The sequence below is a fragment of the Canis lupus genome, chromosome 25, assembly GCF_011100685.1.
Source record: "Canis lupus familiaris isolate Mischka breed German Shepherd chromosome 25, alternate assembly UU_Cfam_GSD_1.0, whole genome shotgun sequence".
Lineage (NCBI taxonomy): Eukaryota > Metazoa > Chordata > Mammalia > Carnivora > Canidae > Canis > Canis lupus.
The window spans coordinates 18,143,547-18,168,491 of NC_049246.1; the positions used below are offsets into that span (position 1 = coordinate 18,143,547).

At 33.3% G+C, this 24,945-nt stretch overlaps 1 protein-coding gene across 4 annotated transcripts in view; it reads right to left on the reverse strand.

Annotated features, from left to right (window-relative positions):
• ZMYM2 (zinc finger MYM-type containing 2) overlaps positions 1 to 24,945 on the reverse strand; it is an 89,260-nt gene that overhangs the window by 32,950 nt on the left and 31,365 nt on the right. For all 4 annotated transcript variants that reach the window (XM_038573523.1, XM_038573522.1, XM_038573524.1 and 1 more), the window contains 10 exons: positions 23,361 to 23,533; positions 16,197 to 16,362; positions 15,606 to 15,640; positions 8,296 to 8,425; positions 7,445 to 7,560; positions 6,342 to 6,513; positions 4,528 to 4,653; positions 3,625 to 3,719; positions 2,218 to 2,386; positions 1,823 to 1,974 (listed from right to left, as the gene is read on the reverse strand). In XM_038573523.1, the coding sequence (XP_038429451.1) occupies positions 1,823 to 1,974; positions 2,218 to 2,386; positions 3,625 to 3,719; positions 4,528 to 4,653; positions 6,342 to 6,513; positions 7,445 to 7,560; positions 8,296 to 8,425; positions 15,606 to 15,640; positions 16,197 to 16,362; positions 23,361 to 23,533 (1,334 nt within the window). The remainder of the gene's footprint in view (positions 1 to 1,822; positions 1,975 to 2,217; positions 2,387 to 3,624; positions 3,720 to 4,527; positions 4,654 to 6,341; positions 6,514 to 7,444; positions 7,561 to 8,295; positions 8,426 to 15,605; positions 15,641 to 16,196; positions 16,363 to 23,360; positions 23,534 to 24,945) is intronic.

A 24,945-nucleotide genomic window follows, 5' to 3' on the forward strand; every position in this document is an offset into this window, starting at 1 on the left:
TTCGGTATAATAAAACGGGAAAAACATACATGGGTCCACAATGAGTCAGAACCACTGAGGACAGATATGTTTAGGGATTCTTAATGTTTTGGATTTTACATGGTATGTATATACTTATATAATATTCCTAGAGTGGTCTAGGGAAGTACCCTATATTTGTTTAGAAACATTAACAATTGGGATCCCTGGGTGGCGCAGCGGTTTGGCGCCTGCCTTTGGCTCAGGGCACGATCCTGGAGACCCGGGATCGAATCCCACATCGGGCTCCTGGTGCATGGAGCCTGCTTCTCCCTCTGCCTATGTCTCTGCCTCTCTCTCTCTCTCTCTCTCTCTCTGTGACTATCATAAATAAATTTTTTTAAAAATTATAAAAAAAGAAACATTAACAATTGTTTTTTTTTGAAACATTAACAATTGTTTAGTGACATATAGTTCATATTTTATGGATAATCAAACAGAAAGTATAATAAATAGTAACTTGAAAACTCTTCAAGTCAGGTTTTACTATCAAATGAGTCTGTGAAAACATAAAGGGTAAAATCTCTAGTTTTTAAGGGTTTTGGGATTTGGAATGGTGGACCTATTTACCAAGTAAACATGAGGTTCATAAAACCTTCTATATATTTTAGATTGTTATTGTAAAGTTTATGATGGCCTTTTTCAATAGTTTAATTTATAGCCCTGTGGTATTTCCCCACTGCCACTTGTATAATCTCAGGCAAATCTCTATCCTAAAGAATATATAACTAAAATATAAATTAAGACAATTCGAATTTTCTGAGTAATTTATTTCAGTATCTACCACCTGTTAACAGCATTAACATTAAATTTTGGGCCTAGGGGCACATGAGTGCACATGCTCAGTTGGTTAAGCATCTGTATTCTTCTAAGGTCATGATCCCAGGGTTCTGGGATGAAGCTCTACATTGGGCTCCCTGCTCAGCAGGGAGTCTGCTTCTCCCTTTGCCCCTACCCCCTTTCTCATACTCACTTGCACTCCCTCTCTCTCTTTCATTTACTCTCTCTCTAATAAATAAATAAAATCTTAAAAAAAAAAAAAAAAGTCTATCATTTACCACAGCTAAAAATACACAAAATGTCAACAAGATCCTTTCTAACATCTGGGCTCCAACTTGAACAATTTGTTCAGAATTACAAGTTGATCTTTATGTTTATTATGGAAAACAGACTCACAGACATGTGGTTTGTTTATCTAAAACCCCTAAAGAATCTTTTATAAGACGATTCCGAATATCCTATTTCACAACTTAGAAACATGAGAAGTGTACAACCGAAACAGATCCACTATTTGCAAAGGAACTCATTTTTCTGTTTACCTGTATACATATATAGGTAATACATATATACATACATATATAGATCACGCCTCAGAATGTTAATTCATTTATTTCTAATTGTAAGGAGGAAATGAAGTCATCCTGATTACCATATATCCTAACGAATATACAGCTTTGTTAGGTCTGTTAGAAAAGATACAGGAGTTTCAAGTGGCCTGACCCAACCTCCATTTTTCACATAAATTCTTTTTGGTTATGGTACAACAGTTTCGGAGAACTTGAGGATTTTTAGGAACATATCTCATTATAACAGAAAGACCTATATACAAAGTAGCTAAGAAAATCCTTTTTAATATCCTAGTATTTTCAAATAAATTCTTTTTTGTCTTGGTAAACTAAGAAATCATTATGTTCCATAAAGCTACCCTTAATTTTCTTGAAACATAACATTTTTCTTTTCCAAAACAACTACAACAACCTTTCTTATTAACATTAGATTCAAAAGTAGCCATCATATTACTAACCTCCTGTATTCCAAGGCAAAGATAATAGATGCTGTCGGGTGCATAACTCTCTCCATTTGGACGTCGGATCTCATTGACAAAATGGGCTAACCCATAGTTAAGCTCAGCTGTGGTATGAGAGAGCAGATCCTCTTTTAACTTTACTGATTTAGCTAAAAAGAAAGAAAAAATTAGTAACTGTTATTATTTACTCTAAAGATATAGAAACTTTAAGAATAAGAAACTTTCTGAAATTGATTTATACTCTAAGAATTTAAGAGTAAAATGAAATCTATATTTGAATATACTTAAAATACTGTGAACTATATTTATGTTTTTTTTTAAAGTAAATGTAGTTAATAACCAAAATCTTGATTTGAAGTAAGACATAGAGGAAACAAAATCAGAACACTTACGAGATTTTAGCTCATCTAATACCAGAAGATCTTCATCAAGTTGCCTAGTTTTGACCCAGTGTTTCCATGCGTTTACACCATACGTATATTTGAAAGGAAAGGTACATTCTGAATTGTCAGAACTATCATCATGAGACTGGTATCCTGATACAGCTTTTCTCTTGGCTCCCTATTAGTAAAACACCATTGTAAGATGTTTTTTTTAAAAAACCTGTATTATTCATGACTTTATGTAAGAAATCTCTCAACAAATGCAAATTAAGAAAAACATATACACTTAGAATTGATTGGTATTCCAGAATCTGAGAATAGTTACTTGAAATATATCTCCAGGAGTGCCATATTTGTACGTAAACCACTTTATATATCAAAATCATTTTAACTTCTGTGAGAGTCACTGATAAAATAATTAAGTATAAGATATAATAAATAATCTGAAAAGGATTCTACATATTAATGGGAGAGAGAAATGGAATTTTTCTGTGATCCCAACTTATGGGGAATGACCACTCAGCTCCTTTCACTGTCATGATGGCATTATTTGCTGTATTAAAAGTTTTAAATTTTGATGTAGTACACCTAATTAACCTATTTTTTCCTGTTATTCCTAGTACTTTTGGTATATCAAAGTACACCTACATAACCCAAGGTAATGAAGATTTAAACCTATGTTATTTTATAATTTTAGTCCTTACATTTAGGCCTATGACCTATTTTGAGTTCATTTTTGTGTGTGTGGTATCAAAGAGGAATCCAACTTCATTCTATTGTAGGTACTCACTACTTTTTCGGTTTTTTCTTTTTCTTTGTGGGGAAATTTGTGAAAGTCATCCTTTTCTTTTTCTTTCGATCTCACTTTATGTTATTTTTTTATCTTGCTTTATGTTAAATAAAGTTGTTGATAAAGTATTTTTAAAAAATCACACCTGTTAATACATGTAGATTTGACCTACCTGAACAATTAAACTATCCAGCACGTCTTTCCATATGCTGACATGCTTAAAAAGACCAGATATTATAAACTGTGTACATCAATCTCACAGATTAGTCTCATCAGAAAAAATAATGGAAAAAACAGATCTCTAGAAAACAGTCTCAATTCTTGCCAAAGAATTGAGTTTATTTTTTAGCAACATCAATCTTTTGTCAGGATAAAAGGAAAATTAAATGGCAATAATATTCACTGTTCTATAAAGTTATAAGTAAATCTGAGACATTTTTATTACTTAGAAATGAAGTAATAAAGACTTAATAAAGACTAACTTTTAGAGCCTTTTAAATCTAGGGGAAACAAGTCTTCCCATAGTCTCAGACACAACTGTGGATCACTATACCCTTGCTCCATACCTAAAGAGGTATCACTACATAGAGATAGTGGTTAAATGCAAGAATACTATTACTTTATACCTTTTTTTTAGATCGAGGTCTAGGCTGTTCCTCATATTCTTCTCCAAAAACAGGTGGCAATAAAAATTCATTTTCCATATCAAGCTCCTCAGCAGCTGGCAATCAGATCAGAAGAACTTTTATTTCCAAATATAACAGCACAAGCTTACGTTACATAAAATATCCAACAAAGAACTAATCACAGAATATAAACAAGCACCTATATATGGGGATAACTTATGCTGGGGGGGTGGATATCATCTATGAGTTCTGGTAAACCCTATTCAGACTTTTAAAAAACAACATGAAATTTTCATGGAAATGTCTAAGATCAGAAAAACTATTACAACCTGAAATTCAATTCTAAGATTTAAACGGTCTTAAGTACAAATCCAATTCAACATATCAAACTTTTCTTAAAATAAAATGCTTTACATTCTATTGGATGTGATTAGTCATCAATAAATTTAGGAAAATAATGAAAAACAGAACATATCTCTTTCACAAAAAAAGACTTGAAAATACTTTTTTTCCCCTTGAAGGTGAAACTTAATTTTTAAAAAAGCTTATGAAAAATACTATCAACAGTTTATTTAATTTTTTAAAAAGAAACAACCACTTCTTTATCCTTTTCTCTATCTACAAAGTTTTCTATAATGAATTACATTAGGAAAGTATCTTTTTAGGCTCTAAAAATTTAGAGAATTTCTAAAGAAATTCTCTTCAAGTTTCTTCAATTCAATCCTATAGCCCATTTCAGAAATTAACTGTTGAATTTTGTTTGGGTAAAAAAAGACAAATATAAACAGTAAAGGTAATAGCACAAACATTAAATGATTAACAATCATAACCACAGTTATGATTCCGTAACTAAATTCCACAACCATAGTTTACACTTAAAGAATAAAAGAGCATTTTGAGTACCTCTGGGGAAATCTATTTCAATATCCAAATCTGGTTCATATGGTACATCAGGCATATTCGACTGTGTCTCCGGGTCAGAGTTCTTCAAGAGATCTGAACCAATTATGTCGGTTTCAATAATTACACCTGTAATCAAGTCATAATATAAAAAAATCAAAACAGAAGAACTTAAAAGTACCTTTATTTAACCTAGCAAAAGAAGTCATTTAATTTTAAATATAAAACAAGAATTAACACATTAATGTCACAAAAGGAAAAGGTATATATAGCTATCTTGAAATGTAACTACTATAAATTTTGTTATTGTTAGATAAGCAAGCATTAGCACATGGAAACTTTTAATCCTTTAACTGCCTCTTTTCAAAGGTTAACAGGTATGCTTTGATAAACAACCCTGGTATGCAGAGTATTTCTAGAAGCAATCTCTCATGAAAAATAAACTAATAAGGGTGGATAATGCCATTTTCAACAGTTTTTGAATTATGACCTAAGTTTTTCATTACAACTGCTTTCCAACGTTTTGATCAGTTGTTTTCAGTTTTATAAATTTTTTTTTATTTTTATTTATTTATGATAGTCACACCACAGAGAGAGAGAGAGAGGCAGAGACACAGGCAGAGGGAGAAGCAGGCTCCATGCACCGGGAGCCCGACGTGGGATTCGATCCCGGATCTCCAGGATCGCGCCCTGGGCCAAAGGCAGGCGCCGAACCGCTGCGCCACCCAGGGATCCCTGTTTTCAGTTTTATATTACAACCCACAGAAAGATATGCATTTTATCCATTTGAAGGTGGTGATGGGAGACAGAAAGACAAATATAGATACACATACAGGAAACAAAAGTTTCACAAAACAATATCCTTTCGATGAGATTCACACTAACATTTTCCCATTTCACTTCATTAAAAAACAAACAAAACCACTGGTTGCAACCCACTAAATTAATCTGTAACAAAGTCCTCAACAAACACTGTCACATTATGAAACACACAGAATTTATACTGCTTCTATTGTATTCTAGGGCAAAGGAGATTAGGCAGTTTTGTGGTTGAAATAAGACTGTGGGGGATCCCTGGGTGGCGCAGCAGTTTGGCGCCTGCCTTTGGCCCAGGGCGTGATCCTGGAGACCCGGGATCGAATCCCACGTCAGGCTCCCGGTGTATGGAGCGTGCTTCTCCCTCTGCCTGTGTCTCTGCCTCTCTCTCTCTCTCTCTCTCTCTCTCTCTATGTGACTATCATAAATAAATAAAATAAAAAAAAATTAAAAAAAAAAAAAAAAAGAAAGAAGACTGTGGGTAATACCAAAAAAGTAAGGGTAGGAATAAATATTCTAAGAGAATCATCTATAACATACTTATGTTACATTTGGCAAACACTGCCCTAACAGAAATTAGGATAAACCCTGGTTTAGATAATGCAAATTATTTTATTAAGTATAGCCAACAAAACAAAATTGGGGATAACCATTACAAAATAAGAGTTTGGATCATTATTAAAGTCTACTACAAGTTTTTTTTGTCTGAGCTAGTACATTAAAACAGGAATTCTGAGTTGATTTTACAAGTCAAATTCTGTTCCAATTAAAACAGGGACCTTAAAAATTCCTGCTTGAAATTGGGCATGGCATAAGAGACAGCATGTGCCTAGAAAGAGTATGGATCTCTTAATACAAAAATACGTTTTTGTTGCAATACTTCCCCCACTCCTATATCAAGTTGAAACATAATGATATGTCCTGCAACATACTATAATAATTACAACATTTATTGAAAACCAATGATACACATTCACAAGGTGAAATATAGTGCAGCTCACTGTTAATGTTGGCAGCTTCTGTTTTCCCCTCATCTTCAGTCATCATATCTGTCATTGTAAGCAGCTCTGTATCAAGAGGATCTGAAGAAACTTTGCTTTTTAGATCTTCAATGGCTGCAGGGATCTTCTCATTGCTATCCAATGAGGCAGGCAGAAAAACAGGAACCGGCACCTAATTAACCAAAGTATTTACTGTTAGGTTCACTCAACATTAGAAGGTAATTTTCCTGGGAGGGCAGGGGAAGCCAGTCTGGTACAGTCAGTGGAGGGTGTGGAGATTACTTAAAATTAAAATCTTTAGGGGCACCTGGATGGCTCAGTCAGTTAAGAGTCTGCCTTTGGCTCAGGTCATGATCTCTGGGTCCTGAGACTAAGCCCTCACATAGGCTGCTTAGCAGGGAGCCTGCTTCTCCCTCTCCCTCTCCGCTTTTCCCTTTTCTCCCTGCTCTTGCTCCTGCTTTCTCTCTCTCATTCTCTAACAAATAAATAATTTCCCAAATTAAAAATTATTCTAACACATGATCTTTATAATACCACAGTGGATAAAAGTTTTGGAAAAAACACATACCAAAACTAAGATGTCAACTATAACACAGCCCAGAAAACAAGCAGCCTTTTTTTTTAAATAAAAATTAAAGAAAAATAGTATTTGAGGTTCTTCAGTTTCCCAGGAGACTATGGCATCCAAGTCCTGGCATAATGTCTTTACTGCAAGTGACTTAGGACAAAATAATGTAATGATAATTTATATGAAATTTTATTCCATGTTTCAATTTTAAACCTTACAACTTCACAAATATTTTTCTCTAAAATGAACTCAAATAGAAAACACTACATATATGCATAAAGCACACAAAGGCATTTGCTAAACTTCACCTTTAAAGATGAACATATAAAAAATAAAAAAATAAAGACGAACATATACTTGATTAAACACAAAGCAAACATTGACAGAGATTCAACCAAACCTTATTTAAATGGTAAAGGCAAAGACTCAACCCTCTGTTCTACCGGCTTCACTAATGTAGGAATTACAACATTGTTCTCCTATCTAATGCCTGATAAACCTCGAAATGAAAAAAAAAACTTAAAATCTGACTTACAGGAACAGGAACTGTAGTAGGAACAGGAATATTCTGACTGTACATGTGCATAGGTACTGGGATATACACAGGTACAGGAATAGGCACTGGAACATACTCTGTTTTCCAATTATCATCTAAAAATACAAAATGTGTTTAAGAAGCAATATTAAATAACACTTAATACATAGTTACTCAATGTTAAAATAATTTGGTAACAAAGAAAAATTTAAGTTAAGCCTCAGTTCCCTTTTAAAAGAAATTAGGTACAGTTTCACAAATTTAAGTACAGTAAAAACAATAAAACTAAATACAGTAATTTTTAATAAAGAGCAAAAACAGAATTTAGCCCCCTTTTTAATACAAAGAAAACATCCTTTAAAAACACTATATAGTTTGAGATATACTATCAGATCCCCCTCATATCCCCTGCAAAAAGATTTATCTAGTTAAACAATTAGAATACATTTAAATCTTATAAAAATATACAATTGAATTATTTCATCTCATTCTGACAAGGAAATAGAATTGTTAACATTACAGGTCACACAGAGATGACTTTCTCAGTGGGATTACTGTAATTTTAGTGAATTTAGCCCCAAGGAAATTTTTGATACAGCATTTTTTCACTTGTGACATAATTTATATTCTGGGCCTTTAAGGGATTGATTTTCACTAATTATTTTAAATAATTAGACCTTGAAACCTGTATTCTCAATGTCATGTCTAAACTCAGATAAGCAAAATAAACAGAAAATTACAAAGTGACCAAACAAATACATTCCATAGCCTATTATTTGAGGAAAGCATGAATTTCAGGAAGAGAAGTATTAAGTATAGGAAAGTATATAAGGCAATCTTTCCTAAGTTACCTGTCTGACAAGATTTGGTCTGCATATGAGGTTTACAATAAGTAGCTTTTGTCATTGTTAAAGGTTTGCAAAGAACAGCTTTGTTCTTCATTTCCTTATTAGGTGTTGGAGAAGGGGGTGGTGCTGAACCCTACAGAGAAGCAAAGAGAAACATTTTATTTTTGCCTCTAATTTTTATTACTTCCCAGTGTTAATGAATATCTGGTTTCTAGGTGATGTGAGGGAACAGACAAGAGTTTAAGAGTATAACCAAATTATGTTACTATTACTATGTTTACAATAGTCTTAATGTGAAAGGATCACTGTGAATCTGTCCTAACTACTGACAAAGCAGGAGAAATCATTCATTCCACAGAACCGGAGAATGGCTACCACCAGCATATTATTTTAAAAACTTAAAAAGACGATTTTCACTTTTAAATAAAAAATACAACATTGTTAACCTGAATATTGAAAATAATTAGGCTCTTTTAAATTTATTTGAGAAAGAAAAAAGTTCTTGTATGTTGCAGCAATTATAATTTCAGAAACCTGTCCTAGGTAATAGTCTCTCAGCTGTTTTCACCATGTTCACTGTAGCATTATTTGCAATTGAGAAGCTCCCCCTGCCCACAACATCCCCTGTAACACACACACACACACACACACACACACACACACACACACATACTTTAAAATAAGCTAAAGATCTGTCTATAAGGGACTAAACATAGGTGCTCGCCATACCACCTATTAATATAGGAAAAAAGGTACAACAATAGCCAAACTGTGGAAGGAGCCTCGGTGTCCATCGAAAGATGAATAAAGAAGATGTGGTTTATGTATACAATGGAATATTACTCAGCCATTAGAAACGACAAATACCCACCATTTGCTTCAACATGGATGGAACTGGAGGGTATTATGCTGAGTGAAGTAAGTCAATCGGAGAAGGACAAACATTATATGTTCTCATTCATTTGGGGAATATAAATAATAGTGAAAAGGAATATAAGGGAAGGGAGAAGAAATGTGTGGGAAATATCAGAAAGGGAGACAGAACATAAAGACTCCTAACTCTGGGAAACGAACTAGGGGTGGTGGAAGGGGAGGAGGGTAGGGGTTGAATGAGTGACGGGCACTGGGGGGGGGGGGTACTTGACAGGATGAGCACTGCGTGTTATTCTGTATGTTGGTAAATTGAACACCAATAAAAAAATAAATTTATTTTTTTAAAAAAGGAAAAAAGGTACAGAATACAGAATATCTGAGGTACTTCTATACAGTCACCATGAATACTTAAGTAATAAATACTGAATCATTACTCCAATAGTAAATACAAAGTTAGGTTCCTACAAGTCTCTGGTCACATCATTTTCATCAACAGATCAATACATAATAGTGTTTCTCTTAAAACACACTTGTTTTCATATACATTTCTTACAAATCATTATATGCCATGTTTTTTTATAACACATGATTATAGCATTTACACATGCTATACTGTACTAGGATTATTGACTCATTCAGATGTGTACACATTTGCACAGTATACAGGTACAGTACATACATACTATATGGTACTCATAATCAGCCCTGTTAACACATACTGTATATTGTGCACTAATGCAAATAAAATCCAGGGGGAAAAAAGAGTACATATTTAAAGTTTTATAAAAACATTAACATCTTACTCTTAGTGGACTTGCAGAATGTACAGTGGGGCAGTGCACTGTGTGGTTAAACCTCTCAACCTTTGGTATGCCCATAAAAACCAAGGGAAAGGTTGATGGCAATTATTCTGCAGAAGAGGAAGAAGTTAAAAAGGGTGACATGGTGACATCTGGCAGTTCTATCTCAAGAGTTGGCTCTTGTAACTTGTTGACAATGTCAGCACTTTTCCCTCCCAAACTGGCTTCAAAAAATGAAAGCAGCCTTGTCTGCTTGGCTTTTAGGCATCTTGATATAAATGATAAACACAGTGGTACTTAAATTTGGGGCTTTGTTCAAGCATAGGGTCATATTTTTTCAGGTCACTGACAATTTTTCCCAAGGCAGAATTCCATTCCAGTATTTTGGCCATTCTTGGGAGTCTTAGGCGGACTTTCATCACTGAACTGATGCCTTGTTTTGTCATCTTGTCAAGGTCTTCATCGGTGGGCTCTACTGCCTTCTCTACCAAACTTTCTCAAACACATGCACGTCCCCAAAGCATTCTTCACTTATTTGGTCCAATACACATTATGTTTTTAACACTGTTCTTTTTATTTTCTGTTACACCTTCAAAGACTCTGAAACTTTTCACACTGTCTGGTCAAACATTTTCCCAACAATTACTCATAGTAGCCTGCTTGATCCTGGCCTAAGCTGTGCCAACATAATAAATAATGTTGCGTACGGTGACTAATTTCCAATAACCTATCAAGGTGGTTTCCTTGTTGGTATGGAGGCTCGAAAGCTTTCTCATGAAGTAGGTCTTGAAAGCTTTAACTATGCACTGATTGACGGTCTGGATGAGAGAGAGTGTGTTTGGGGGCATAAAAGGAAATATAACCGAAATAGGCATTTTTCTTCAAGGCAATGGAATTACCTGGTAATAAAACCTCAAAGCAAGGTTTTCATTCTGGAGACAGTGTTCGACTTCTAGGATGAAACAGTTGAGAGAACCAATCCCAGAATATTTTAGATACCACTCATGCTTTTTTGTTCCACCTCCAATGTACAGTTCAGTTTTTTCCCTGCTTTTAAGGTGAGGCGTGACAAGAAGGGAAAGCTTTGCTTTGTTCTAACTCAGCAGAAGATATGCCTCAGGAGATTCACGTTTTTTACCACTCTGCACATGTCTGCAAATTTCTTTGAAAATACCATGGGTATTGATTTAGGGGTTACAAATATATTTTAGGGAAAAGGCAAATTTGCAAATGATGATCAATTGTACTTAAAGCATTTACTGTGTAATAAATTTATCTGTGCTTTTTCCCTGGGTTTTTCATGGATTTTGGGCTCTATGTACCAAGAGGGGTTTGAAGTTACCCTTGGCTTTGGCACACAATAGCAAGGTTGCATGGTCTCTAAATGATTTACAGTCAGGGGCTTTGAAGACCACTTGTATTATTTAGGTTCATTTGCCACTGACCTTGTGAAAGCAAGTCACAGTCCCACTAGTGTTGAGACCTTCCTGACTGCATATCCCTGTTTCCTGTGTTAACATTTCGCTAATATTCTTCCACAGCATCCTGGTCCTAACCTGCAGAAACTATCTCACATGCAAGTCTAATATTTTTCATACCATTTTGCTTGAAATGTGTGAGCCAGCCAGCAGTAGGCAAGAAGAGTTTAACTTTTTCTTGATCCTGGGTAACATATTATAAGCTGAAAGCCTGACAACAATGCTGTTTTACTATGGTTTGTTTGTTTTTTAATTAGTCCTAAGTCTATGAATCCATAAATATAATCAATCTTCCTTCTTTTCCATTGCTTCACCATGTACTATAGATTTTACTTCAACACTTGGAGTTGCCTCATCTTTTGTGAATTTCTTACTCCTTTTTCTCAGTGTACCATATTGCTGACTTGCGAACATTAAACTCACTGCCAACTGAATGAAGCTCACCTAATACACATTATTTCCTCCATAAGGCATAGAGCAGCCTTTTGGTGTTTAGGAACATAGGTAGCATGTTAATACTATGCTTGGGGGATCTTTTATAAAGCAAAAATCATCAACAAAAAGGACAAAAAACGAAAAAGACAATACTAATTAGACTACGAAAAGGACACCTGCTTATAAGGTGAGGCTTGACAAGAAGGGAAAGCTTTGCTTTGTTCTAACTCAGCAGAAGATATGCCTCAGGAGATTCACGTTTTTTACCACTCTGCACATGTCTGCAAATTTCTTTGAAAATACCATGGGTATTGATTTAGGGGTTACAAATATATTTTAGGGAAAAGGCAAATTTGCAAATGATGATCAATTGTACTTAAAGCATTTACTGTGTAATAAATTTATCTGTGCATATTTAAAGTGATAGAAATTTTTTCAAGAATTTTTTAAAAAGCTGTTTATATGGTACATATCTCTCAAGTTACAAATAATGCATATGGCCAAGGGACTGGTACTATTCTAGATTCATCAGGATTTCAAACCACATTATTAATCAGCTAAGAAAAAGAGCTATGAACAAAGAGCTAGGGAACCTAGTCCTAATACTATTGCTGTGCAACATCAGGAAAGTGACTCAATCTCTTGTGTTTCAACTTCCTCAACTGTAAAATGGGAAGAATAATTTAACAAATAGGCACCGAGTATCTACAACATACCAAAATTAGGTAACCTGGTTCAAGCAGGAAAATCCCCTAGAACTCTCACATAAGAACCAGGGGTCCAAAATCATAGATATCCTAGATCATGCAATGTTTTCCCTCCTGTCATTTAGAAACATCACATCATATCAAAGTATGCCACCTAGTAAAGACCTACACTTGATGCTTGTTACTTTTCTGTCTGTCAGTAAGCAAGATATACGTCTATTTATACTGAATATTGGAGGAGAACCCAAAATAATTAAAATTATAATGACAAAAGCTACCATCTGTTCAGTATTTACTTCGTGCCAGAGACTATGTGCTATAGACAATGTATGTTGAAATCTAATACCCAATGTGATGGTATCTGAAGGTGTGGCCATAATATGGGGATTATATCATGACAGCAGAGGCCTCATAAATGGGAGTAATGCCATCATAAAAGAAATCCTAGAGATCCCTCGCCCCTTTTTACAATATGAAGACACCGTGAAAAGATGGCTGATTATAAAGCTAGAAGCAGACTCGCTCCAGATATTGTTATCTGCTAGCATCTTGATTTTAGACTTCCCAGCCTCCAGAACTGTGAAAAATAATTCTTGTCTGTTAACCACCCCATCTATATGGTATTGCTATAGTAGCTCAAATGGACTAAGACATTACATAAAACACCAAATCTACGTAACTCATAGAAGGAGTTATTTAGTTCTCTTAACACTATAAGAGGTAGGCCTTTTAATCAATCCCATTTTACAGTAAAGATGAAAAAACTAAGGTGCAGAAATTACACAACCTGGGAAAGATGACAGAGCTAAAGTTCTCAAGTCAGGATTCAAGTAAATTCATTGAACACCAAAGCTTATGTTCTTTACTATACACAGTGCCTTTATGAGGTCTGGAACATAAAAACTACCATGTGTTTAATACTTACTATGTGATAATCCTGAAGAGTTACTATCTTCATCCTCATTTTACAAACAAGAAATTCACACAAAGAACTTGTGTAAAGAGACTTGTTCAAAATTACACAGCTAAGGGACGCCTGGGTAGCTCAGCGGTTGAGCATCTGCCTTTGGCTCAGGGCGTGATCCCGGGATCTGGGATCAAGTCCGACACTGGGCTCCTTGTGGTAAGCCCGCTTCTTCCTCTGCCTGTGTCTCTGCCTCTCTCTCTGTGTGTCTCTCGTGAAATAAATAAATAAATAAATAAATAAATAAATACAGCTAAGTTCTCACCCTTTAGTTTAGGGGTGGGGAATTAAAAGATTTCAAGAGCTTACAAGGAAAAGATGGGAGACAGCTTTTATAAGACAAAAGACAATAGTTGCTGTCGCACACTGATATCCTTCCCTAGACCCTTCCATCTGTCATATAATGTGGTTCAAGTACTATGAGAGGAAAAAAGTATTTAATATTGTGCTGGTAGAAAGTGGGCCTTAAAGCCTTAGTCTACAACTTACATATTTGAAACAGGGTTGCAAGTTGCCTTATGGCTACACAAAGTTAACAAAATACATCCTCATCATGGATAAAAATTGCCTGTTACTAAAATGACATGATTCAGCTGAATACTTAAATGTATTTCTGAACTCTCTGATTTTAAATACATTTCCACAAGGCAGGGGAATGACATATAGGGGAGGAAGCAAAGGAGAAAGCATTCTTACTTTTCTAGGATTCTAATTATTAACATCAAAAGCAAAAACTGAAGAGAATAAGGTAGAATTACCAATATTTCATCCAGGTCAGTGATCTAAAGTGGTGGTTACGTACTAAAATCACCCAAAGAACTTTTTAAAACACAGAATTTCTGAGTTGGTGCCTAGGCACTAGAAAGTTCCAAAAACTCTTCAGGTGATTCTAATGTGTAGTCAGACCTAAGAAGCATTGATTTATACTTTCTTATCAGGACAAAAGCTAGCCCAGAGACTCAATATAACGCCAATAAATGACTCCTGTAGAGCTTCCTTTAGATAAGGATGCCAGAAATACCAGTATTCAGACACTGGTAATTATTGTTACTCAGCCTATGAGAGGGCAGGCTTACGGTGCTTCAAAGTATAGCAAAACATTGATTCTTCTCTTTATTCATTACATATAAATGGATACTTTCAACCCACAATAGCCTTAAAATGCTAACATAAAAACAGAATTTGATGTATTAAACCAAAGTCTAAAGAAAAAAGAAAAAAATCCACAGGACACATTATGGAAATAGTTCTCATACTTAAAAACTTGTAAGTCCTGGCCTCCAACACAGACCTTCAGATATCTGTTTGAGAAATAAAAGCTCAAAGCCATTAATAATCTGGCCCAATCTATCCTTCTACCGCATTCCCATGATTCCACCACAAGTCCCCCTGAAGTTTTGTCCTAATGAATAGTGCATGCCCTTAACACATTCCTACTACATTACATCACTATCTGGCAACCTTCTACTCAACTGCTCTGAAGTTTTTGACAGCTACCAAGAACAGATACAATCAGTCAGTCAATCATTTGAAACATAGTATTGCTCTGCCTTTAAGAATAGGGTACTTTGAGGCACCTGAGTGGCTCAGTCAGTTAACTATCTGACTTCAGCTCATGTCATCATGATCTCAGGGTCCTGGAATAGAGCCTCATGCTGGGTTCCCCGCTCAGTGGGCAAGCCTCCCTGTCCTTCTGCCCCTCCCCACACTCTTGCTCACACTCACTCAATCTCTCTCTCAAATGAATAAAAACTAAAAAATAAATAATAAAAATTAAAAATTTTTCAAACAATTATGGGTACTTCACCTCAAATACCATTTATATGTCTACTCCCTCAATGTGGGTAGAGGCCATAATTAATTTACCTTTATATTCCTAAGCATGTATGAAAGTATCTGTTTCTTAGTATTAGGTAATAATTCAGCTGAATACTTCAACTGACCCAACAGAGGAAAGTAAAGACCTTTTATTATGATGATCAAATTAAATTGGACTATTTATTTATTCCCACATTATAAAATTCAATATTTAGCACTTTACTTAAGCAGTACTTACTGTCATTTTGGTTCGGGACGTCTGACAACCCTGATCTAAAAACAAACAAATTTAAAATAAGACAAATATACAAATCTCTATTTCTCATTAAATGTTACTGATTTTTTTAAATTGTTAAGAAAATATTTTATTTATTTTTTTTATGAAAATATTTTAAGTACAGAGTACCAAATTTGAGAGCTGAAATACAAAGCTAAATAAGTGGAATTTTGTCCTCTTAGAAAGTATTCATTACTTTGGCATCAATACCATTCTTATGCTTAACTTGTAAATAAGTCACAACTTCTAAAGGGTCTTCATTGTTCCTCCCAACCTAACTCCCAGCACATACTATTTGCTAAAATTGGTTTTCACTTAAAATTGCCATTATTTTTTTTTTTTAACTAGCACTAAGTTTTCAAAATAAAATAAAATAAAAAAACAATGTATCTACAGAAATTTCATATGGGCACCTCTATCCAGACAAACGATGGAAGTTGGTCTTAAACTATGTCCAAAATCAACTATTCATTATCATTAGTTTGAACTGGGAGCTAAGAAACTAAAAACTACTATACAGATTTTTCAGTTACTATCTAAATTATTACATACCATAATGTAAGTTTTCAGGTCCTTTCTGAGTCGTCATGTTGGGCTCGTTTTGCTGACAGTAGAAACGTAGTAAGCAGTGTTGATCACAGAAATGTTTCATTTCTCCACGCCACTGCACTCTCTCTTTAAGCGTTCCTTGAGATTTACAGCAATCACACCTTGCAGCCTTAATAAAAAAAAAGGAAGGTATCAGACATTTCAAATTAGAAAATTTAAAAACTCAGACATGCATTTTAAAAGATTTCTAAAAGTTGATCAGTGATTTTTGCCAAATGTGATAAAACAATTTGATAAATAAAAAATAATATGAATCATTAACATACAGGAAAAATCCACAATAAAAGTGAAAAAAAATGTAGCAATTTACCTAGTGTCAAAATTCCTTTCTATACTTACCAGTAGTTAAAGACCAGCATTAAAAGATAGGATAACCAAAAAAAAAAAAAAAAAAAAGATAGGATAGGATAACCAAAAAAAGTGAACAGCGGTAGACCAAACTGATACAACGTATTTTAATATTTTAAAATAATTTTGAGGACTTTAATGATATACTGGTAGAAGTTTCCTACAATCAGATTACACTGAAAATCTCTGATTAATAAACAGATTTCCTGTGTTCTTGACAGCTTAAGAGAAATCAATTTAAAGAAGATGTTTAAGACCAGAAAAAATTTTAAGCAAGCTCTTATGAGAAAATCATGGATGTTAATTTGAAGTATTTTCAACAGTTTAATAAAAGAGCTTTATTAAATATATTGATTTAACTATTAACAAAAACTTCAAGTTCATATTTTAAAACACTCAAATACTTAATTAAAAAAGAATCCTATTTTAAGACAATCAGCCCCAACTAGTAAAATTCATACATAAAAAAATTAAACCTTATGATGGTGAATCCATAATCCAGGAACAGATTTTCATTTTTTAGTGAACCCATTTTCCCCTAGATTTTGCCATTTTCACTATTTTTTAACAACTTCATCAATGCATGGACCAAAAGATATGAATAATTCTAAATACAGTTCTTTTCATAATTGTTTGATCCAGTTAAGAGTAGAAATAAATTACCATATTTTAATTACCCTTTGGTGTAACTACCAACTTTAGAAGTTTTGATAAAACAATGCATATTAAGTTCAATAAAATCATGTATCTTTTCCTTACTACCTAAATAATCTATAGTTCTATACTGTGGGTTCTGAAATCTCTCACTTTATTTCTCAATAGGAGTTCTATGAATAAATACTATGTCAAAATTCCTAGTCAGGAATATTAATAAATGATTGTGTTGATAAACAGGTCTTATATAACAAACATACCCCAAGGTTAGAACACAGGCTCTTTTTTTTCTCCAGGTCAGGTATTTCTCCTGCTGAATAAATGTTAAATGAATGAAGATTTGTAGTATAAATTATGACTATTAAGTGATGCCAATATCACATCTCTTGTCCAAAAACTGTGAGCTCAAATTTTATATTGCTGGTAATATCATGTGGTAACTTCAGTAACATTAGCACTTACTATCAACCAGATCATATTTTACTCAATAATGGAAAAGGTCCCTGGTCACCACTGAAAAACTGTTCTTTAAAATAACCTTTAAGTATTCAAAGTTTCAAGGTTTGGCTCCCTTTTTATACTTTTCAAAGACAAAGCACAAAGGAAGAAATTTAAAGTTTAACATTCTAAAGAAAATTAAAAAATAAAATTTAACATTTTAATTATTGAATCTAAACAATACAAGGACATAGCAAAAGTGAAGTTGTAGCCCAACTACCTCTCATTCATTGAGAACCTGAAAAATAAAAGCCCAGTATGTTGTTATATCTACTGTCTATAGTCCTCATCACAGTACTGGAAATGAGGTGACTTGTTTAAGGCCAAACATTAAAAATGCAGAGACAGGATTCCAAGCAGACAATCCAAATCAAAAACTGGGCTTTATTTAGTAAATCAAGTTATAAAGACAATGGAAAGACAAAATGAGTTAATATGAATAACTAGAGAATAAAAATCTTAAGTAAAATGCTGCAAGGAGGTTCTCAATGTAACATCTAAAACCTAAAACAATTTGTATAAAACTCAAGTTACTATATGTACTATGCTGATTAAAATATTTCCATTTACACATTAATTTAGAAGGTCAAGGACATAAAGCCAAGTATATTCGACTCAAAGAATCTGAACAATGAAATCACTTCATTATTTTATAATTATAGACATTTGGATTTTATAGTAACAAGACTCGAAGCTCCTTTCTTCCAAAGGGTTCAAAACAAATTTAGATGACTTCTCTATATCCGAGGGGCAAAATTAATGCCAATTCAAATTTAGATGACTTCTCTATATCCGAGGAGCAAAATTAATGCCAATTCACAAATGGAAATAAAATATGTATGTTTTTTCAGAATGGAAGGATAACAACAATACTGAATACTAATTCCAAGTTCAATCAAATTTTAGAAGTGTGAACTTCATTTTCATTTTGTTTTTTCTTTTATAAGACACTCATTCAAATTCTGGGTAAAGTGTTCAGAGTTGAGTTTAAAATACAATGGCTAGAGCAGCCCAGGTGGCTCAGCAGTTTAGCGCTGCCTTCAGCCCAGGGCGTGATCCTGGAGACCCAGGATTGAGTCCCACATCAGGCTCCCTGCATGGAGCCTGCTTCTCCCTCTGCGTGTGTCTCTGCCTCTCTCTCTCTCTCTGTGTGTGTGTGTGCGTGTGTGTGTGTCTCATGAATAAATAAAATCTTTAAAATAAATAATAAAATAAAATAAAATAAAATAAAATAAAATAAATAAAATAAAATAGCTAATTGTATTAAAAATGACCAAGATTCCTTACCAAAACCACTTCCCCCCCAACCACAGGAGAGAACTCTTAGAAAACCTTAATATTTCTACAGCATAACAACCGAAGAATGGGGCACCTGGGTGCCTCAGTCAGTTGAGTGTGTCTTGGTTTTAACTCAGGTGGTGATCTTGTCTCAGGGTGATCTCATGAGTTGTGGTATCTCCTGATGGACTCTGCAGTTGGGGTGGAGTCGAGCTGGAGATTCTATCCCTCTGGCCCCTCCCCCTGAGCATGTGCATACTCTCTCTCATAAATAAATAAATCTTTATAAAACAAAACAAAAGAAATGGAGTATGACTTAAGTTGCTAGCTTAAAAATTATCACTTCATCATCTACTAGTGGTAGATCAGGGGAATGTCTGTTATTGGGGGTAGGGAGGAGTGGGTAACAGTAACCAGTTCAAAAACCTAAATAAAATAAATTCTTAATTCAAAAATCTTAATCTAATATCTCAGCTAATAGCTGAATCTCTCCTTCAATAATCAACAATAGGTCACTGAGTCTATACTGATGCAGTCCCTTATTATTTCGCAGTTTCAAATACTCATTTTTGGTTGAAATATATATATATATACACACACACACACACACTACGTTTAACTTTAATTTGCTCATCTACTTGTTTCTCATTTCACTAATCAGACCTAATTTTGAGGGGGAGGAATCCATGAATATGAATGAAATAGGGGATTTTACAGCCATTTAAAAAAATCATTACTTATGACTTCCTAATATCTAAGTACACCACAGTTATATACTTTAAAGAAAAAAATGCAGTGATAAAACAGGTGATTGTTGGCAAAGCAGTCCAGTGATAGGAATTCTCCACTTACCCAAAAAGCACATTTAAAGCAAGAATATTAGATATTTCATTTCTAAAATTATTTCAAAAACAAAGTATTTTTTATATCAGTATTTCCAGCAATTTATCAAAAAAGGCAGAATTTAAAACCCCAATATTTTTTACCCAGATATCCTTTTATAACTAAGATTTACTAAAACATAAGTATTAATTTGATTAAAGCCCATAAAACATAATACTTTTATAGTATTGCAGGGCACTCATATTAAAGAAGGCTGCCATTTACTATTGGTTTGTACAACAAATCAAAATCCTCGTTAAAGAACTGTAATTTGAAGTAATAACACTTAACACTTAAAAGATTATTAGTTCTACTAAGTACAGTGAAGGAGTCTGGAGAAACATTAGGTCTTCTGAATTAACTTCACATTATCAAACACCTCACTATTATTCCATTACAATAATAAGCCCTTTTTCTCCTAAAATTTCAAACTTATAGAGATCAAAAGAACTATTATCCCACCTGGTTTCACATTATGCCTGGAAACATTTATTTTGAGGAATAGTAAAATCTACCTCCTTCTAAAAAACGATCTGGGAGAAGAAAAAAACATTAACCTTATTCTCAACATTTTTTGGTTGCATGATTTCAACAGATTTTGTATTCCAATTTAGAAGACAGTATTTAATAAACCTCTATTTAAATCCAAATGCAAACCATTACATAAACCAAAAAACAGACCATTCAAAATGTCTTGTCAAGAAACAAAAGCCAAAAATTTAAAGTATAATTATAAATATTTAAATTTAATTTAAATAAATAAAAAATGTAGTTATTTATACTCTAGATAGTCTCTGAAATTGAGGCACAAAGAAAGTGGAAAATACAATTTATGAACTCCTCTGGTGAGGAAGCAAATGCTCATGACTAAAGGTGAAGTTAACAACTGGACTGGCTAGCTTCTGGTTTTAAAGTTTCCTTGATGAGGCATTTTTTTTATAAATTATTTTTCTAATCAAAGTTGGACAGTTAAGGGTCACATTTTGTTTTAATGAACTAAAATCTAAAACTTGAGTTTTAAATTTAAAAAGTGGAAGAGGAAAGGTCAAAGAAATCATAATTCGGTTTGAGACTCAACTTACTACGTTTTCAAGTTGATGACAGGATGTAGCAGTGAATAGAAGAGACTCATGAAAGGTCTAAGAAAATACATTTTGACTCAAGTAGAAAGCATACAGAACAAAGTTATTCCTTGATTATAGTGTTGGCTGCTGCCACAAAGAAGCCAATGATGAATAAGGAGGGTTAACTCTTCTTCATCTGAAAGCTGGTATTCCTATTGATTGTACAGAAAAATCATTACTTGCTTTACAAATCCCTACCATATCACAAAAATGCTCTTACCTTAATTCCTCAGATTAGTATAGTATGTAATAATGCCACTGTGCATATTATACATTTGTTAAGTTTAAAATAAGATAAGGAATAATAATAAAAATGTGTTTAATGTACAGAATATTGACTTTATGCCAACAGACAATTACAACTGGTTATTTAACTAACATGTTATTATATATTCTGGAATGCACTGCCTCGCCAAAATTTCATCACTAAACATTATGTAAATAAAAACATTAGACACAATTATCCTTTAAACAGAAAAATGGAAAAATGGCAACATCTAGAATAATGTGGTCTTTTGCCAAAGAACATTTCTTTGCTTCCCCAAAAAAGAAAAACAAAATAACCAAGACTTCTCTATTTTAAATAATATAAAAGAAGGCAAGAAGAATTTATTCAAAGAAAGAAGACAGAGATATACATTCAGTGTTCTGTGATCAAAAAACAAAATCCTCCAAAAAGGATTTTAAAATATTAAAGGTTTGGATTCACAATTACACAATTAGGCAGAAATTTGTAAAGCAACAGAGAAATCATCATTATCACATGGTAACAATTTTTGTCTCTAAAATTATAAAATAAACAAAGGATGACAGGAAATAAGAATAAAATGGAATTTTCCCATCTGTAGCCACTAAATAACTTTACTATTTTGAGTACAAAACAAATTTTCATTAATAAAACCTCCTGAACAGTGGACAGTATTTGTAGGTATTATACAAAATTGAGCTTTTAAAGCTACTAAAGTAACATTTTGAATCATTTCTCAAAATTGCTAGTGTCTATAATAAAACAAAAGGTTTGTTTAGACTAAAAGAAATGAATGTTAGAGAGTGTCAGTACGTTTATCCTGTGTTTCTAAAATTTGAACCTTAATTGAAAGACTTTTTTTTTTTTTAAGTTTTTAAAAATTTATTGTAGAGACAGAGCTTGAGCAGGGAAGGGACACAAGAAGAGGAAAGAGAGAATCTCAAACACCATGTTGAGCATAGAGCCAGACATGGGGCTCCATCTCATGACCCTGAGATCTTGACTAAAGCTGAAATCAAGACTTGGACACTTAATCTACTGAGCCACCCAGGTGCCCCTAGTGGTAAGAAAATTAGAAGCAACAGTAAAATTATGAAGTAATTTTAAAACTACACCAAAACTCTTAGCCTCCACAACCTCTTTCAACTTGGAAAGCATCCTATTTAAAAAATGTTACTTGATATGTTGAGCTGTAGACAGTCAAGAACTACACCAAGAATGTTTGTAATTCTACTATATAATATTAACACTAATCACGTTCATTAAATAAACTAAATAATATTCTATATATTTCAACCATTTTAACCCTTTGTTTCTTTTAGCAATATTTCACAGCTTTAAAGTTATGATGTCTGTCTTCACATGCTTTAGAAGTGCCACCATAATGAAGTTTTAATACTGAGATGGTTTTCCATATTATGGACATATGAACTAATTACTTTTTCTTGGGTAGTATCTGACCAAACAAAGCCCAAATTTACACTAATTTTTCTCACCTAGAAAAAAAAAAAAAAAAAAACAATGTAATGGACAAAAAGTCCATTATCTTTTCTAGAGGTAGATTATAATACTACACACACACACACACACACACACACACACATTTATAGTTTCAAATTAAATATTTTTGGTCTCTATCCATATAGTGTCTTTTCGCTTTGAAACTCTCCAAAGATCCACAACTAAAAAGGTAAAAAGGAACAAAGTGTTTTAAAATACATCCTAAGCATCTAAAACAATGTTCAACACTGATAAAGTAGTCTGTTTATATTTGGTGAAATAAAGACAATAAATTTTAGAGAAATAATCCATTTGGTTAAACTGTATTGCTGAAAATAAAGATATATCCTAGTTTTGGGAATAGGTAAGTTATAAGACAAGTAAAAATGCTACCTCAAGTTACACAGAAAAACTTTCTGAAATGACAAAAATTTTAATGAATTCTATTATCTGGGCTGGGCTTAGTATGTGTACGTTTTTTAAGTAAATAAGCTACCATATTTGTAATAGTAACTGTAATATTTTATTAAAGATTGGATAAAGCAGCTGCTATAATAAAAAATTTTAGTTACTTGCCTTGTAGTACCAATCCTGAAATTTCTTACAGCAGTCTTCACTACAGAAATCTCTCACGACACCATCAAGTTCTTTAGTTGCTCCCTTCTTACACAGTTGAGAGCAATAGTTGCAAGTAACACATCTCAATCCTAAACGTCGTGCAAAATCCTGTTTATACAATAGTTTGCAGCCTGAAAAATACAAGGTTTTAATATTAAAACAAAAAAAAATCAAAAACTATCCTTTGAGGTGAGAAAAAGCTTATAAATCAAATAGATCATTGGCTTTACGAAGTGTCTGTAAGTTCACATATAAAGTCCTTTTATTCTGAGCAAAACCGAAATCTACTATGATCAACAACAACCTGTAAATACTGGAACAGAATATGGAATATTATATTAGATCTCATGTGTATTCAAATAATTAATGTTCTAAGACTTTCAAATCTAGTAACATCTGGTAACTATTTTGTTTGCTCTATTTAAATACATTCCTGCTAAGCTATTATATGTTTATATAGTAAACATCACAAATAGGCATTAGAGAAACAATGTAGATTGTTGAGAAGCACTGAGTAAACTTAAAGATACACTCAGCTAAGTAGACATTTAAAGCCAAATTTTCTAGCCTTACCTTTCTGTCACCCTACATGGACCTTAAGGAAAGTAAAACTGGTTTATTGACTTGTCCAGGGAAAATATTTCGTATTCTTTTAATAAAGTATTTATTTTATCTGCTTCATGAATGCATTAAATTTAAGTCTTTTTACATATCAACTTTAATCTCTACAATATCTCTATAAAAAGTAAATAATTTCCATACTTTTTACTAATACTGTACCACATAAAAATGACCTTGCATTCCTATCTACTGAAATCCTACTCACCCATTACTAAGGACCTCAAATTACACCTCCTCTGCAAAATCTTTAGTAAACCTAGTTTTAAACACTCTTTCTTATCTGTGAACTCAAACTGCAATTGTTTTCTATCATTTTATTTGGCAATTATGTACTATCCTATGATTTCTGTTAATATGAAGTATATTTAAAAGTCTTAATATTATACCTTTATTAAAGCTTTATCTAGTTTCTAATTAGATTTTGATGGTAGTACCAGGTATTACACATGTTTTGTTATTTCTGCCAAGTTCCAGGAGAGAACTAGGTGCAATTAGAAAAAGCACAAAATACATTACTAAACAGGAAGAAGACATACGTCCTTTTTTACCTTGTATTGCCTAGAGATATTAAGTCCCTCCAATTGCATATTAGACTCTTATATGCCAATTCTTTATTTGCTGCTACTTGTCTATTCATTTTAGTAATAAAATCCATGTTATCTAAATGGTACAAGATCATGGATAGGTATGTTAGCCATCAACACCAATATATTCACTTAAGAATCACTAAGACTCTCACTGCAGAAAAATTCAGGTGTAGAATTAAATTAATTCAGCATCAATCTTTTCAATGAAACACTGTCACTTTTCATCACAGCTATGATCTTAACAGTAAACATGGTTACCTTTCTCATTCCAGATGAAATGTACTCAAACCTATAAAAACAGGAATGCCTTGTTTTATAAGCAGTACCCTCTTACA